General features: G+C 53.9%; 1 protein-coding gene across 2 annotated transcripts; it reads right to left on the bottom strand.

The window, feature by feature from the left end:
- Nucleotides 1–3,973: 3,973 nt before the first annotated feature.
- Nucleotides 3,974–15,348, bottom strand: FXYD5 (FXYD domain containing ion transport regulator 5). Of its 2 annotated transcripts, none has more exons than XM_045796674.2 (9): nt 15,189–15,348; nt 14,388–14,448; nt 12,502–12,582; nt 11,714–11,767; nt 10,238–10,363; nt 7,587–7,682; nt 6,497–6,526; nt 6,340–6,414; nt 3,974–4,310 (listed from the first exon to the last, which is right to left on the bottom strand). In XM_045796674.2, exons 1-9 carry the CDS (start codon nt 15,309–15,311, stop codon nt 4,261–4,263), a joined length of 696 nt encoding a protein of 231 aa, XP_045652630.2. In that variant the 5' UTR covers nt 15,312–15,348; the 3' UTR covers nt 3,974–4,260. The 2 variants fall into 2 exon arrangements, with proteins under 2 accessions (XP_045652630.2, XP_045652631.2); XM_045796675.2 differs by lacking the exon at nt 15,189–15,348 and adding an exon at nt 14,770–15,131.
- Nucleotides 15,349–15,492: the final 144 nt, after the last annotated feature.

Raw genomic sequence — 15,492 nt, 5'->3', positions numbered from 1 at the left:
TTACCTTCTTTTTTCATATTTGAATAGAAATAGCTTGAGTCCCCATCCTTAACTTAGGAGACGCTCAGCAGCCTCCCCACCATACCAACACATTCCTTGGGGCTCTTGTTTTCCATGATGGTGTTCAGGGTGTCATGGACGCAGCTAAAAGGCTACATTTCCCAATTTCTTGTTGTAGATAGAGGTGGCCAATCGGAAGTAACTAAAAGTCTTTGGGAGGGGATCCTGGGATCCCCTTTTTAAGAGGACGAAACTCACCTAGTGGTGCCTTCCCCGCCACACCTTTTTCTTTTCTTCTTTTTTTTTTTCCTCTGGAATTGACATGATGGTGGAAGCTCCTGCAGCCATTTTGTGATCTTGAGGATTAGAGCCACATGCCAAGGATGGCAGAGCAGTAAGTCAGTGGGACCCTACTCCCTTATGACACCAAGGAACCCCTTCTCCAGCCTCGGACTACACACTTTATTGTTCTGTTATGCGAGGGAGAAATAAATCACCTTGTTGAAGCCACTGTTGTTTCTGGCTTATGTCTCTTAACATGGAATACGGTTTCTGAGTCCAGAATTCTTGATATGTGAGATAATTACCTTCCTTTGTGACAATACCCAGTTCCCTCGCTATAAGAAGATTGTAGTTCCTGCCCTCTTGAACTCAGACGTGGCTGTGTGATTTGCTCTAGCTGGTGAAATGTGAGCAGAAATGATGTGTGTGTCCCTTCTGGCAGACTACAAAAACCAGCGTGTGTCTCACCTTCTTCTCTCTTCTTTCTTTCACTGATAACCGGAGATGTTTCCGACAGGGGCTTCTCCATCAGCTTAGGTCACATCATCGCTCCCAGCCAACCCATGATGAGCATGAGCTGTGAGTGCAAACACACCTTTGCCATCGTAAGCCACGGAGAGTTTGAGATCATTCCCGTCAATTTCCAGCAAAAATGGGTTGGTCTGATATAGGGAATAAGGAGCTGACACGCTTTTTGGAAAGGCTGGTGGAGCAAGCTCTAGGCTAAGACTTTGCAAATGATTCCCAGAACCTGACTCTAAGGAAAAATTCGCCTCCACTCCTGTGTTTGCTTGTTTACGCTCACACTATCAATACGCCAAGCAATTCTCTGTGACCCCAGCTGGGTGTCCTACCATTCAGCTCAATTCTGACATGAACCAGAGTGAACGCAGAGCCCGCAGGTGAAGAGCTCAGTCCCATGAGACTGCCCCTCCCCCCACTTCTGATGCCAACGGCTGGTAGGTCCCAGGTTACCCACAACTTCTGTCAAATGTGACTACAACTTGGGGGTTCCCCTGATTCCCTCACCTTGGACTTTTATTTGCCAGAATGGCTCCTAGAACTCAGGGAAATGTTGATGTTTACCAGTTTATCATATCACGGAGGCTATGATGAAGGATACAGATGGAAAACCAGGTGAAGAGATACACAGGGCGAGGTCTGGGAGAATCCTGAGTGTGGGAGCTTCTGTGCCCGGTGCAGCTGAGTGTGTCACCACCCCGCCAGCCCGTGGCTATGTCCACCAAACAGGTTGCTCTCCAAACCCTGTAATTTTGGGATTTTTATGGAGGCTTCATCACGTAGGCATGATTGACCGCTAACTCAATTTCCAGCCCCTCTCCCTCCTCCAGAGGATGGGGGTGGGATGGGAAATTTCAAGCTTCTGATCATACCTTGGTCTTTCTGGTGATCAGAGCCATCTAGAAGCCTACCACCCCTTGCCTCATTAGAACAAAAGATACTCCTATCAGGAAATCCCTGGGGTTGTAGGAGCCCTGAGCCAGGCACTGGGAGCAAAACCCAATATACGTATTACCTATGATTTCACAATACCTGAACCAACCCCCTTAGGGAGCTTCTCCTTCCACCTCAGTTCTGAGCTCCCCGCCCCTTCCATGGCACCTTCAGAACCCTGATCCAGGGCGCAGGAGTCATCACCACGCAGACACAGCTCCTGTTTTGTTCCCCGTTTGTTGTGCTTGGGGTTGAGGTATAACTTCGCGTAAAAAGCACACAAATCTGAAGCATACGGTTCAGTCAGTTCTGACCGACAAAGACGTTCACGTAACCTGCGCCACCAGCACGGACAGAACATGTCAGTCTTTCAAGAACATTCCCTCATGCCTCTCCTCAGTCAGCGCCCCACCCCCACAGGAGGGGCAACATAGTAGTAGGAAAGGCAACTATTATTCTGACTGATCTCACCACCACTTCGTCTTGCTCACCCCAGAACTTCATGTAAGGGGTATTATACAGTCCGTGCGCTTTGGCACCCGGCTCCTTTCACTCAGGCTAATGCGTTTGTGTTTCCTCCATGTTGCTGTGTAATGTCTCCTGTTTAGTGTTGAGTGGTAACCCTTCGCAACATATGCCACTGTTCATATCCACTCACGTGCGTGTGTGTGTGTGTGTGTGTGCATATAATATATCTATGAGTGACATTCCCTCCTGATGGGTTAGGCATCTCGTTAGCAGCTGGTGGATGGCAATCAAAAATATTTTTAGAATCCCCCATATGCATATATTACATACTGTATACATCACACATATAATGTACATACTATGCCTATGGAATATATACAATAGTATTATACATAGTATCTCTACACATATACATCATATATATCACGCATGTACACATGCTATGTATCACATGTAATACGTGTTTGTTTTCAATGGATTTGTCCAATTTATTTTTTATTTGAGAGAGAGAGTGAGCGCAAGCAGGAAAAGGAGCAGAGGGGGAGGGAGAGGGAGGAGGAAAGAACCTCAAGCAGGCTCTGCGCTGAGTGCAGAGCCCGATGCGGGGCTGGATCTCAGGACCCTGAGATCATGACCTGAGCCCAAACCAAGAGCCGGACACTTAGCCGACTGAGCCACCCAGGCGCCCCTCAATGGATTTATCCTGATGGCTACCTTCTGCTTACATGAAGCAGTACCTGTTTTCCATATACAATTGTTCCTTTGAAAATACATGTATTAAGTTGAAAAGGGAGGTGATCTCTTGAAAAAGCGAGTAATAATACAGGTAGGATGAAATAATACACGTGGGGTGAAAATGTGGCAAAAGAGAAGAGTATATAAAGAGTCAGATTATTTGGGATATACTCTGATATTTTTCTTTTCTATTTTATTACTTCTTTTTCTTTTTCTTTTTTTTTTTATGCCACTCACAGCCCGTGAAACTGATTTCATAACCCATGAGTAGGCTGTGACCCGAGGTCTATGAACTCCTGTTATGCAACCGCCTGTGAACGGGACCTTGTCTCTTCACTTTGTCATCATGGCCCTTACACTGGGGGGAGCGGCCTCTGCCCCCGGCCCCGGGCTTCACAGGGCCTACTCTGGCCTTACCCGGCGGAGCCCCTCTCCAGGGCCTTCAGGAAGTGCCCACCAGAGCATGCGCCCCTTCTCGATCCTGCTCTGGGGCCCTGAGGCCCTGGAACTCCCTGCCCCAACGGCTCTGGGCCCTCCTCCCCAGGGCCTGCGTGGCCTTCCTGGTGGGCATCCCACTCCGCCGAGAGGCGGCCCAGAGGCAGTCGTTTGTGGCTGGGGGCGTGGATGGAGTTTGGATGCACAGGCCGGGGCATCTACACTCGTGTGTGAGGCCCCTCGCAGTGATGGAAGGATCTGGAGTGTAAAGAAAAGCAGGCCGCTGTGGGTCCGGGACCTCCACTGGCGCTTGGCCAGTTACTGGTACTACCTACCAAGGTGAGGGGTGAGCTGGCGTTGGACACCAGGCCAGGGTCTCACACTGCCCAGCACCAATCCAGTGCGGACACTCTTGCCGGCCAGAGACCCTGTGGCCTGCTGTCCCATCCCTCCTGCCTCACACCAGCCAGGCCCTGTTCACCGTACCCCCTGCCTTGGCTTTTGAGTCTGTGACCCGCTCCCTTCACTCCTCAGGGGGCCCGTCCCCAGTCCCAGCCGCTTTCTTCCACTCCCCAGTCATGAATGATCAGAGACCATGGGCAAGGACCACTGTGCTTTACTTTTCGTCTGAACAGAATGGGTAACTTGGCGGACAGTCCCCAGGGAGCCTGGGCGGCCCTCTGGGTGGGTTGGGTGGTAAGGGTAGGGGCCTTGGGCCATCAGCCCCGGCTCTGGCTCCATCCGGGTCTTCCCTTGCACGCTGGGCTTTACTGACTATTCTGTAAGCTCCACGAGGGGAGGGAGGTGGCTGGGCACAGTGAGCTGGTGGGGACTCAGTCTTGGGCTGCCCATCGACTGGGTTGCCGGCCCCTCCTTCCGATGGTCTCACCTGTTACGATTCCGGCATAATTGGGGTAACCGCCTACACTTGCCACCTGTGGGTGAAGGAAAGGGATCAGTCATGAGTTGGAACAACATTGATTATTGCGTGTGCTCTGGTGCTGGGGGACAAGGCCCACCAGCCCTGCCCCTCGGGAAGCTCTGGGTCAACCCTGAGCCAGGAGAAGAGCTAGTTCAAGGGCCCCCAAGGGAGCAGCCTCCCACACACACAGAGGAGCCCTTTGAAAACCCATCCGAACTTGTGTGTGATTCATTCGTTCAGCAAATATTTACTGAGCACCTACTATGTGCCAGGCTCTGATTTCCAACTGGGAGCACAGCCGGGGATAGGAATGAACAAAATCCCTGCCCTGGTAAAACTGATTGTCTAGTCGGGGAGACTGAAAATAAACAAAATGACTAAGCCAAGTGTACAGACAGTGATATCAGAAGAAAACTAAAGCCAGGAGGGAGGCAGGGAGGCCCAGGGGCCAGGGGTATCCTCACAGCGATGACTAGAGGGGCCTCACTGAGCAGGTGACATTTGAACACATCGAAGGAGGTGAGGGGGGAGCCACATGGACGTCTAGAGGAAGGGTGTTCCAGGCAGAGGGAATGGCCGGTGCAAAGGCCCTGAGGTAGGAGGAGACAGGTAGTCTTAATGGACAACCAGGGGCTGGACCAAGATGAATGAGGGGGTGGGATCTCAGAAGACATGTCTCCTGGCTGCCACCCTTGCCTCCTCACCTCTTTCTACTCGCCGCCGGGCTCACACGGCCCCAGCCACCCTGGCCTTTTCCTGTGGTTATTGCAACACACTCAGCTCATTCCTGCCTCTGGGGCTTTGTCCTTGCTGCTCCCTTTGCCTGTTTTTTAAATCGTCTTTCTCATCATCAAGAATCAGTCCTGATCTTATCTCTTTAGAGGGAGTGTCTCTCCCCATCCCTCTTGGCTTGTCATTCTGCTCTGTTTTTCTTCTGGCAATTACCTCTCTCAGTGTCCACTCTGCTCATTAATGCACTTACCTGTTTACTGTCATTCCTCCACTGGATGTGCGCTCCCTGAGGGCAGGGACCAGGGCATGGGGTGGGCCCAGAGTAGGTGCCCACAAATGACTTTCACCAGAACAAGTGATGGCCCCAGAGCTGACTTTCAGGCTCTGCCCTCACACAGACCTGGGTCCAGTCCTTCCCTGATTTTGGTGTGCTGTCTGACCTTGGGCACACCCCTCAGTTCTCTGAGCCTCACTTTTCCCATGGCGGTAGGGGCAGGGGGAGAGGGGGGTGTGGACAGAGCCCCAGCACAAGGTCAGGATCAATAAACAACGGAGGCAGTGTTCCTCGAGCCCTGGATTCAGTGTGGGGCAGGCAGACACTAGAGATCTCTGCTCACCACTGTTAGCGTTCCGCCTCCCACCTTAGACAGAAAAGACGTGGCTGTGTGCGTTTTCCTGATGGGGTGTTTTAGTTCATTGGCAGCATTTAAAAAACTGTTTGAAAAATTCTTTTTTCTGTTTGTTATTCTCTCTTTGCCCCCATTCCCCGTACAACGCTGGGCTCTGTGCAACGCTGCCCCGCCCTCATGAGACAGCAGCCCCCTGCCCCTTGCCTTCTAGCCGAGCACTGGCAGGGAGGCCATGGCCGGAGAGAGAGGTTCCGGTATCTGATACCCTCCACTCCTGCTCCCACCTGGCGGCCTTACAGGGGGTAGGGGCTGGAAACCTCTCAAGCCGGTGGCCCCGCCTACAGTTCTGTCCCCACCAGCCCCTGGCGCCACCACTCCCTCCAGTCACCCCTCCCAGCTGCAGGGACAGGGCTCCCTGTTGCTGTGCCATCCTGCTGCGACCAGAAGAACCACCCAGCTGAGCCCAGCCTACATTTCCAAAGGGCACAGCTGAGCACTAAGTACATGGTGATCATTGCAAGCCGTTGACTTCTGGAGTGGTTTATATGGACACGTAGCTGATATGCCTCATTTAAAACCACTTTCCCCGGGGGGGCCTTGAAGAACTGAAACCCTGAGTCAAAGTTCAAGCCAAAGCTCCTCCCTCCCAGGCTCGGTGCCTCCCCCAGGTCCGAGTCTCACTGGTGAGGATGACGATGCCCGTGATGAACAGCACAGCTGCGACCAGCAGCCCCCGCTTCCGGAGCGTGTCCTCGTCTGCAGGGGGAAAAAATGACGGAGTATGGCAAGAGGTGCCTTCCTCCCTCCCTCCTCCCACAGCCTCCCATGGGTAACTTACCATAGGTGAAGGGGTCATCCTCACTGGAGCCTGGGGGGGACAGACAGGGAGCAAGTCAGAGTTCAGCAAAAATTGGGGAGCGAAGCAGTGAATGGCAGAGTCAGGGAAGGGGGACTTGGGTCTCTGCTTTAGGACACTTAGAACCAAAGCCTCATATGACACACCACGTGGCTCCCACCTCCTCTCTGCTCCGCTCCTCACATCCCTGCTCACCCAGATGCTCCAGCTCCACCAGCCACCCTGATGGTGGCCATGCCAGGCCCCTCTCACCTCAGGGCCTTTGCACCGGCTGCTGCCTCTGCCTTGAACACCTTCCCAGACATCTACATGACTGCCCCTCACTCCTTCTCAGAGAGGTCTCCCTGGCCCTTATGGAAAATGCTCTCCAGTCACCTCTGACCCTAATGCTGCTTTATTTCTCTTGATAGCAGCTTTAAACCACCCGATACATAATTCTTAGTATTTTTTGTCTCTATCCCCCCACTTGGAATGTCTGCTCCATGAGGGAAGAGATTTTTGTCCGCCTCGTTCACTGCTGCATCTCTGGCACCAAGAACGCAGTAAGTGCTCGTGAATATGTTTTGAATGAATGAATGAATGAATGAACTCTCTACCTGACCTGTGGACGTATCATTTCCATCTGTTCAGTGGGTTTGGCTGGGCCGGAAGTAGAAGATAAGACCACAAGGGGACGAATCAAGGTGTCCCTCAAACAGAGCTCCCTGCCTGACCCCCAAACTGATCTCACATGCATGAGTAATTCCTGCTGAGACCAGAAGAACCACTCAACAGAGCCCAGACAAAACTTCCAAATTGCAGCCCTGCGAGCTAAATCAGTGGTTGTGGTTTTAAGCCACTGGGGATCAGGGTGGTTTGCAGGCTGCAATCATTCATGGATTCATTTGTCTACCCAGACATTTATTGGCTCTCTACCTTACACCCCCCGCCACCCTCTTCCAGCCTCGAACTCACGTATCCACCCAACACATGTTTACAGAGGACTATTTCATGCCGAGCAGGGTTCCAGGGGCTAGAAATACACAGTGGATAGGAACTAGCCTGTTTCCAGTCTGGGAAGGGAGTTACTGACCGGTAGGCCCGAGGACAGGGTCCGGCCTGACGCCTTTGCCCGGAGACTGCCTCTTGGAGAGCGTGGTGCCTTTAGTGGGTTCGGCAGAGGGGGTGGCTAGAAGGGAGCAGAGAGCAGAAGTGAGTCGTGGAGCAGACAAGGGACGAGAACGATGTCGCTGAATGTCTGTAGTCAGGAGACCCTCTCCTCCACTTCTACACATTCAGTGGGCAGGCACGGTATCCCCCCACTCGTACCCCCGGGACAGCAAGGAATAGCAGGTATGGAAATACCGAACAAGCCTGCACCCCCTGGTTAAGACCAGCTGTCCCAGCCCCCTGACTCCTCCCCCAGGACCTTCTGGGCTGCCTCATAATCAGGGAAGCAAAGGATAGCATCCTTCTGAGCCAGGCAGGGGGGCTTCCAGAACATGGGCCCAGCACCAGGATTAAGAGAGAGTGAGAGCACGGGCAGGGCAGAAGAAGAGGGAAAAGCCGGGAGCCTGACATGGGGCTCGATTCCAGGACCCTGGGATCGTGACCTGAGCCGAAGGCAGTGGCTTAACCGACTGAGCCACCCAGGCGCCCCAGCACCTCACTTCTTAAGTATGAACCAGCAGGCAAGGATCACGAGATGTTTGGGAAAGCCGTGGCCAAAGGAAGGCTCAAGCCAGACCAGAAGCAAGGACAGACACACAGCGACCACAGGGATCGTAAAGTGCTGTGCGGTGCTGTGGGGTGCTAGAGAGCCAGGGCTCGAATTCTGGTTCTGCCACTTTGGGCTATGTGGCCCAGGGCCAGTGGAGTAACCTCTCTGGGCCCCAGCTGCCTTCCTGTGAAATGAGGTTTCAACAGTTCCTACCACGCAGGGTGGCTGTGAGCCGTGAAGGAGTGAACACGGGAAAGCTTAGCACAGTGCTCGGCAGGGAGCAAACTCTCCGCAAATGGGGCTGTTAGCCCGCAGCGCAGCGGCTCTCAGGCCACCTTCCTGGGAACAGCTTCCCTTTCTTTGGGGGGACTGTTCCCGCTTTCCCAGTCCACCTGGGTCTATTGTAATGCAGGCCACAAGGGGGAGCATGTGACCCAGGCTCCTCCTTCCCTGGGACCTTCCACACTGCGAGTAGGCATTCTGAGGGACAGGGAGGTGAAGTTTGGGAGCTCTGAGCTTGCAGATGGCAGGAGCCATTTCCTCACCAGCGGGAAGACAAGGTCCGGCACAAGAGAAACAAAGATGAGGGAGGGAGAGAGGCGCTGGGGGCATTTGTGCTCAGGCTCCGGGCGAGCTGGAGGCTCTAAGGTGCCTTTTACCACCTGGCTCTGTGACCCCCTCGGCCCAGCTGAATTTCTGTCACATAGAGTCAGGATCATGATCTCATAACACAGAGTAACTCGGGTCAACACGGACTCACAGCAAGTGAATCTGGAGATGTGAGAATGCTTTCTCAATCGGGAAGTATGGACACAGTCACTATACGCCCCACCTCCACTTTTGTGGAAAATAGAAAAGTTCTCTTCTCCAAGACACTTTATTTCCATCTGTTGTGAAATTGTTTTAATAGACAGGCTCAGTCAGAATTAGATGTTTTAGTGCCATCACTGGAAAACTATAATGATTATAAAAATCCACAAGGGAAACGACATGGCCTTAGAGGTGATGCTCTTGTGCAGTGCCCAGTCTGCACAACTGTGCAAGTATGTCAGCCTGGGAATGGCCCAAGCTACAGTACTTTCCAGTTGGGGTTGTTCCTCAAATATGGGTCAGACAGGCATTGGAGGCCACCTGCTGCCTTCACCTTGACTCAGCTTTCTTTCCCATTCTTCTGAAATACTAACTACTCACTGGTCCTGAGGGGAACTACCTCTTCCCTGACTGTGGGTCTATGCAGTTCAGGCAGGGTTGACCCTGCTCTCTTCCCCAGAGTGGGCACAAGACTCGGGCCTAACCAGTCAGAGCAATCCATTTCCCTGGCTCCCTTTGGCCAGACATGGGCACGTGACCCCAGCTGGCCCAATGAGAGTTAACTCTATGCCTTGGGCTAGAGATGAGAAAGAGATGTGCTCTATCTGCTGGGTTTGTGACCTAAATAGAGCTATGGGATTATCTTTGCCACCAAGAGGGGAAAAGAAACTTGAGAACTTGCAAAGGTAGACAACGGAGCTGAGAGACAGACAGCAAGTCACTTATGACGACAATGCCTGCACACCTTGATCCAGCTGTTCCTGAAATCATGCATCTGGACTTTACAGAACATATATAGCCAATAAATCTATTTTATTTTTAGTTGCATTTGCGGTATTTCACACGAAAAGCTCTAACATGAAGAGGTTTACAAAGGAAACGCCTACATCCACATTTCCAAGCACCAGCCCTATAAAGGAACCTGAGCAAGAGTCCCTCAGGTTTGGGAAATGCTGTATACGAGAAGCTCCCGTAGGGGTTGCTTGCTGCAAACGATCATTACTAAGACTCCAAGAAGTCCCGCCAAAAAGAAATGTGTTTAACTTAAACTCAGAATTTCCCAAATACCCTTGACTGTAAATCAAAACAGAGTTTTTGAAAATGTATGAACAATTCCCCAAACAGGTGCTCCGAGAAATGTACTTGGGGAACTGCTGACCCAGATAGAGAATTAAACAAAATTTGTATGTGGCCCTTCTAGTCCCAGGCCCTACCTTCTGGGCCGCTCTTGCCAGTCCTCGGACCTGTTGCTAGAAGCCCGTGCATTCCTGTCGGTTGCGGAGACTGGGTCCCCTCTCTTTGCGGGGACTGGGTCTCCTCTTCCCGCTCCTGTGTTGTTCCTAATCAGGTCGGATGAGCGAGGGAAAGGTGAGCAACGAGTGAATCAGGGACATGCAGATTCATAAAACAGCAAGGGGCCCTCTCCCTCTCCTCAGGTTGGCAAACATCAAGGACGGTCATGTTCTAGGTGTCGCTGTGTGGGCGGGAAAGGGGGAATCCGCGCAGCCACTTCCCAAGTGGCTTTGAAAACACATTTCACTGTTCGTTTCTTTTGCCCCATAGTGTTATGGGTAAAAGCCGGGTTCCGGGACCCCAGTCCCACGTGTGTCCCTGACTCGTGGCGATGCCTTGAGTGAGTTGTTCTGAGCCTCTGTTTCCTTGTCTGTAAAGTGAGGCTGTTCTATCTCAGAGGGTTTGTGCGGGGGCTGAATGAGTGAACACAGGTCAGATATTTAGAACCACGACCAATATAGAATAAGGCGTTTGCTTCAGGAGGGACCGAGGTTGCTCATTGTGGTGCTGGGTGTAGGCGAAAAGACGAAGATGTTCACAAGATGCACAAGCTTCATTAACCGCGCGCAGACGCCCAGCGGAGCACCGCGCAGAGCGCAAAAGAACAAGACAAGCGTTTATATAGGACTGTGGGGAGAGCTTCCAAACACCGTTGCATGGCGGTGGGGGGGGAGCAAGCTGCAGAATAACCATCATTTTACAAATGATCTGCTCACAGACACACACCTCCCAGTCAGGATATTTTCTGCAGGCAATACCCCCGTGGCCCAGCATCACTGGGGGGCTACTCCCCACCCAGTGCCAGCAGTGGGGGCCTCTCAGAGACAGGGGGAGAGACCAGCATGGGGGATGGACCAAGGGATTTCATCTCGCCTATGATACTTGTATTACTTCCAAGCAGAATGTGGGCATGTGCTACTGTATCATTACATATTAACGGAGATATCGGGGTGCACTTTTGGAATTATGTTATACTCCAAGAAACAGTTCAAAACTGGTTTGAGAACTCAAAAAAGGCAAAAGGTACAGAGATTGAAGGAAGGAAGGAATGGCCTTGGCACATGGGGAGTAGCTGGGGTGTTTGCAAAGCTCTATTCCTTGAGCTGGGTGCCGGTCATGGAGGGGTTCAATTGAGAGTAATCTGCTTAAGTTCTACGTTTATGGGTTTTGTACTTTTCGACATGTGTATTGTTTTTCATGATTTCAAAAGATTCGTTTCTACAGAAGTGGAGGTGGGTGGCTGACTGCCCCACCTCAAAGTAAGCCAGAGGATTCAGAGCTGGGGGACTGAAATGAGTAACCGTGGACCCGGACCCGGAGTGTGGGAGGAAGAGAGGGAGCTGCGTCTGTCCCCGGCCCCGGCGCCCGCTCCCGCCCCCTTGCCCTGCCCCACTCACCACCAGTCTGCAGGGTTGTCTGAGGGGTGGACTGGGGCTCTAGGTGGCCTGCGTCTGGAGTCCGGAAATAGGGAGAGAAGAGAGAGACGATGTGGAGAAGGTCCATGGGTGGAGGAACGGGGATTTCCGTAGCAACTCAATTTTGATATAATTGAAATGAATTAACCCAGCCATTTGCTAACAACCCAACTGCCACGCCTGCACCTCCCCTGCCTCCTCCCTCCCCTCCCACAGATGTGCATCCCCCTACTCAGAACCCATCCACCTCTGGTAAGAGCCCCTGGAACTTTCCTTATGAACCACCCTCCCCTGAGTCCAGGGCCACTTCTGTCAGCGAGGCTGGCACCAGCCTTGCGGGAGGTTGAACCTGAGACCGGGGTCTGGCCAATCCGCTTTGGCTGGTGGCCACAATGATCAGCTCACTGTTGGACTTGTCACCTGAGCCTGGTCAGGGACGCTCAGTCCTGCGACTTTTACTGGACTGGGGAAGGGGAAACCCGCTTTCCTCTGGCTTCTTAGCAGGAAGGATGGAAGCCTCAGGTCTCTAGAGGCCAGCCTGGCCCCATAAAAGGAGAATCCAGCCAACACAGGAAAGATAGGACCAAGAGATGGAGACAGGTTCCTGATAGCATCATTTGAGCACCTAGACCGAGCCATGCCTGAAGGCCTATCACCAGACTTTCCGATTGCACAAACCCAAAATTCCTGAGTGGTCTGAGCTTGAGATTTTTGTGGCTGTTGTTATTTGCAGTGACAGGATCTTGACAGATCCATCCCTCTTTCCTCACCTGGGGCCGGCGTCAGGGCATGAATGTTCACACTGGCTGGGTCTTCTGGAGAGGTGAATGTGGCCTCCTTCAATATCTGTCCTGGGAAATTCAGGGCGAGGAGTCAGAGAGGAGCCTCTGGTCCCCCTTCTCTCATCACCACCCCTTGCCCTCCCCTCTGAAGCTGTGGGTGGTAGCTCAGGACATGTTGGTGGAGTGACAGACAGACAGACATTTGAATGGGGGTATCCGTCCATGGTCCCGGAAGTGTTTTAAGAAGCGCTGCTGCCCAGCACTCTTCCTCCAGCCTCTCTCCCTGCCCATCCTTGTGGGATGGGAGAGGCCATTTGGCCTAGTGAACCCAGGTCCTAAAGTCAGCTGGGGCTGTGGTCTCATTCTGCTTCCAACGACTTCCTCGCTATGTGACCTGGAGCGGGTGAAGTCCTCTGTCTGAGCCTCAGCTGTCTCATCTGCAAAGTGGGGATAATAACTGAATCTGCTTCTCAGGGCTGTAGGACACGACAGAGGAAAGGGTCTCCCCCAACTCCCTGATACAGCCACTGCTCCTGCCCTGGCCCAGCCTCATCCTCTCTGGCCTGGACATCCCTCCCTGGGCTCCCTGCCTTCATCCCTGCTCCCTGCAGTCTGCTCCCCACCTGTAGCTGGGGTGGGGGGGGAGCCTGTGAACCCCTGAGTCAGGTCAAGGCCCTGCTGGTGGAGAGCCCCCTCTTTGCTCCGAATACAAATCAAAGTACTCGTGGGGCCCTCAGGCCCCTTCCATCTGGTCTCCTGTCACCCCTCTCACCTTACCTCTTCCCACCCTGCCCTTGTTCACCCCAGGCCAGCCAGCGACCTGGCCTGCCCGCTGTTCTTCACACTCACCGGACTTGCTGGACTTGTCACCTATCCCCCAGATGCCTGCTTGGCTCATTCCCTCATCTCCTTCGAGTGTCTGCCCTAATGTTGCCTTCTAGTGAGGTCTTCTCTGGCCGCCCCGTCTAAACAATCCTTCTAACTCTTCTCTGTTTTTCTCCATAGCACTCATCACCTTCGCGTAGTATGTAATTTACTGATGGATTGTTTATCGCCTGGCTTTCCCGACTAGAATGTGAGCTCCTGTTTGATGCGTTGCTGTTCCCCCAGTGCATCGATTCAGATCTGGCACGTCGCAGCTGCTCAGTGAATAGTTGGTGAATGATTGAAAGAATACATGAAAACCATGTTATCAAAGACAAATGGGTCAGCTTCAGTGGAGGGTATGTTCCGGGTTCTGGGGGCAAGAAAGAGGGTCATATCCCAGCCTCACCACTCACTAGCCTCTGGCACAGGGTACTTAACCTTGCTGAGCCTCAATATTCTCATCCATAAAATGGGCATGACAGTCTGTATAACCGAGTAGAGCTGAAGTCGAGATGAGTTCACATATGCAACGCCTGCCATGTAGAAAGTACCTGCAAATGCCTGCTGCCTTCAGGAAACACTTCCCAGGCAGGGGGACACCTCCAACTCTGGAATGGCCCCAGCTCACCCCCTTTTCCTAACGTGTATCACCCGGGTATCCACGGAGCTGCTTTGCTGGGAGCCTAGGGTTCCTGGCTGCTCGGTAGAAAACTGACACCAATCTCCGGCCAAGTCAAACTCAGTGAGTTCTTCTTGGAGGTGAAATGGAGGGTGCTCAGCAGGACTGGCTCTGGCCAGACTCATTGGAGGCGGCCACCCAGGTGCGAGGTGTCCGAAGAGGGTGTAACCCTGGCCCAGTCACCAAGACCCCACTTCCTGGTGCTGGCTCAGGAGGAGGGTGAAGACACCGGGCAGGGCATCCGAATTCACCAGGTGCCCACCCACCCCACCAGAGCACTCAAAGCGGGGCACTCTGGGGCAGAGTGGGGACAAGGGCTCAGCCTTACCTCTGGTGGGGAGAATCAAGCCAATGATGGTGAGGAGACACAGGCGACCAGACGGCGACATCTATGGGGCGAGCCGGAGCTGGGGTCAGCCATGATGTCACTGAGGCGGGTCCCGGCAGCACCCACACACACACCAGCCCCGGTGGGGATCCTGCAGCCCCTTCTTTACCCAGAGCAAGCGCCTCTGGCTTCAAGGACCCCTGCCAGGGCTGACAGCTGGTTTCCAGGGCAGAGGGAGGGTTCTAGAAGTGCAGGGAGGCCCTGGCAACCACCCCCTTCTTCCGTCTGCAGGCCCCCAAAGAAAACAAGAAGCATTAGACCAAACGGGGCTTCCAGCAGCAGCCACTGCACAGGGACACCCCTGGGGCAGAGAAGAACTTACCCCCAAAGCACTGACCCTACAGGGCCCAGGAGTGGATCAGGGGGCCTGGTGCCTCCCTCCGGGGCTGTCCCCAGAGGCGAGGAGTCAGCAAGGAGGGGAAAGAGGAAGAATGAGTAATGTGCTCCCGATCTCAGAGGAAAAAGTGAGCTGGTGTCAGGGGCCTCGCCGCCCCAGGGACAATAGAGCAGGATGCCGGGCACCTCTAGGAGACCCGGTCCGAGAGGGTCGGCGGAGAGCTGGGGAGACTGAGGCAGGAGGAAGAGGAGCCCGAAGCCCACCGTGGTGCCGGAGAGCAGGCGCGGAGACGTGAGCATGAGCGGGGGGCAGAGAGGCACCGAAAAGAGCAGTCCTCCAGGCACCTGAGCCCGGCCCCCGGGCAGAGGGCAGGCGGGCGCGGGCGGATCGGAGGAGAGACTTACGTCAGAGCCAGGGGTCCCAAGCCGGCAGCCTCGTGGACAGAGGGCAGCGGCAGTGGCTGCGTCCCGGCGGAGGGTGTGGCCAGGGGAGAGCTGGCGGGCGGGGACCGAGACGGGCTCAGTCATTTCCTCTCGGGTTTCCTGGCTTCAGAGCCCGCGGTGGGAGCAGGAGGGGGAGACGCTGAGGGCGATGGGGGGCAGGGGTGAGAGGCCTGGCGGGCAGTGGCCTCCACCCACCCGCTGGGGGAGGGAGGGGGGAAGCGCCTGCAGGTCTTGGTGGGTGGGGCTCCTTGGCGGAGGTAGGGGA

This window comes from Ursus americanus, chromosome 21, assembly GCF_024610735.1.
Source record: "Ursus americanus isolate L20-20 chromosome 21, mUrsAme1.1.p, whole genome shotgun sequence".
Taxonomy (NCBI): Eukaryota; Metazoa; Chordata; class Mammalia; order Carnivora; family Ursidae; genus Ursus; species Ursus americanus.
The sequence above is the reverse complement of the archived record's forward strand: the minus strand, read 5'-3'. Positions and strand labels throughout refer to the sequence as shown.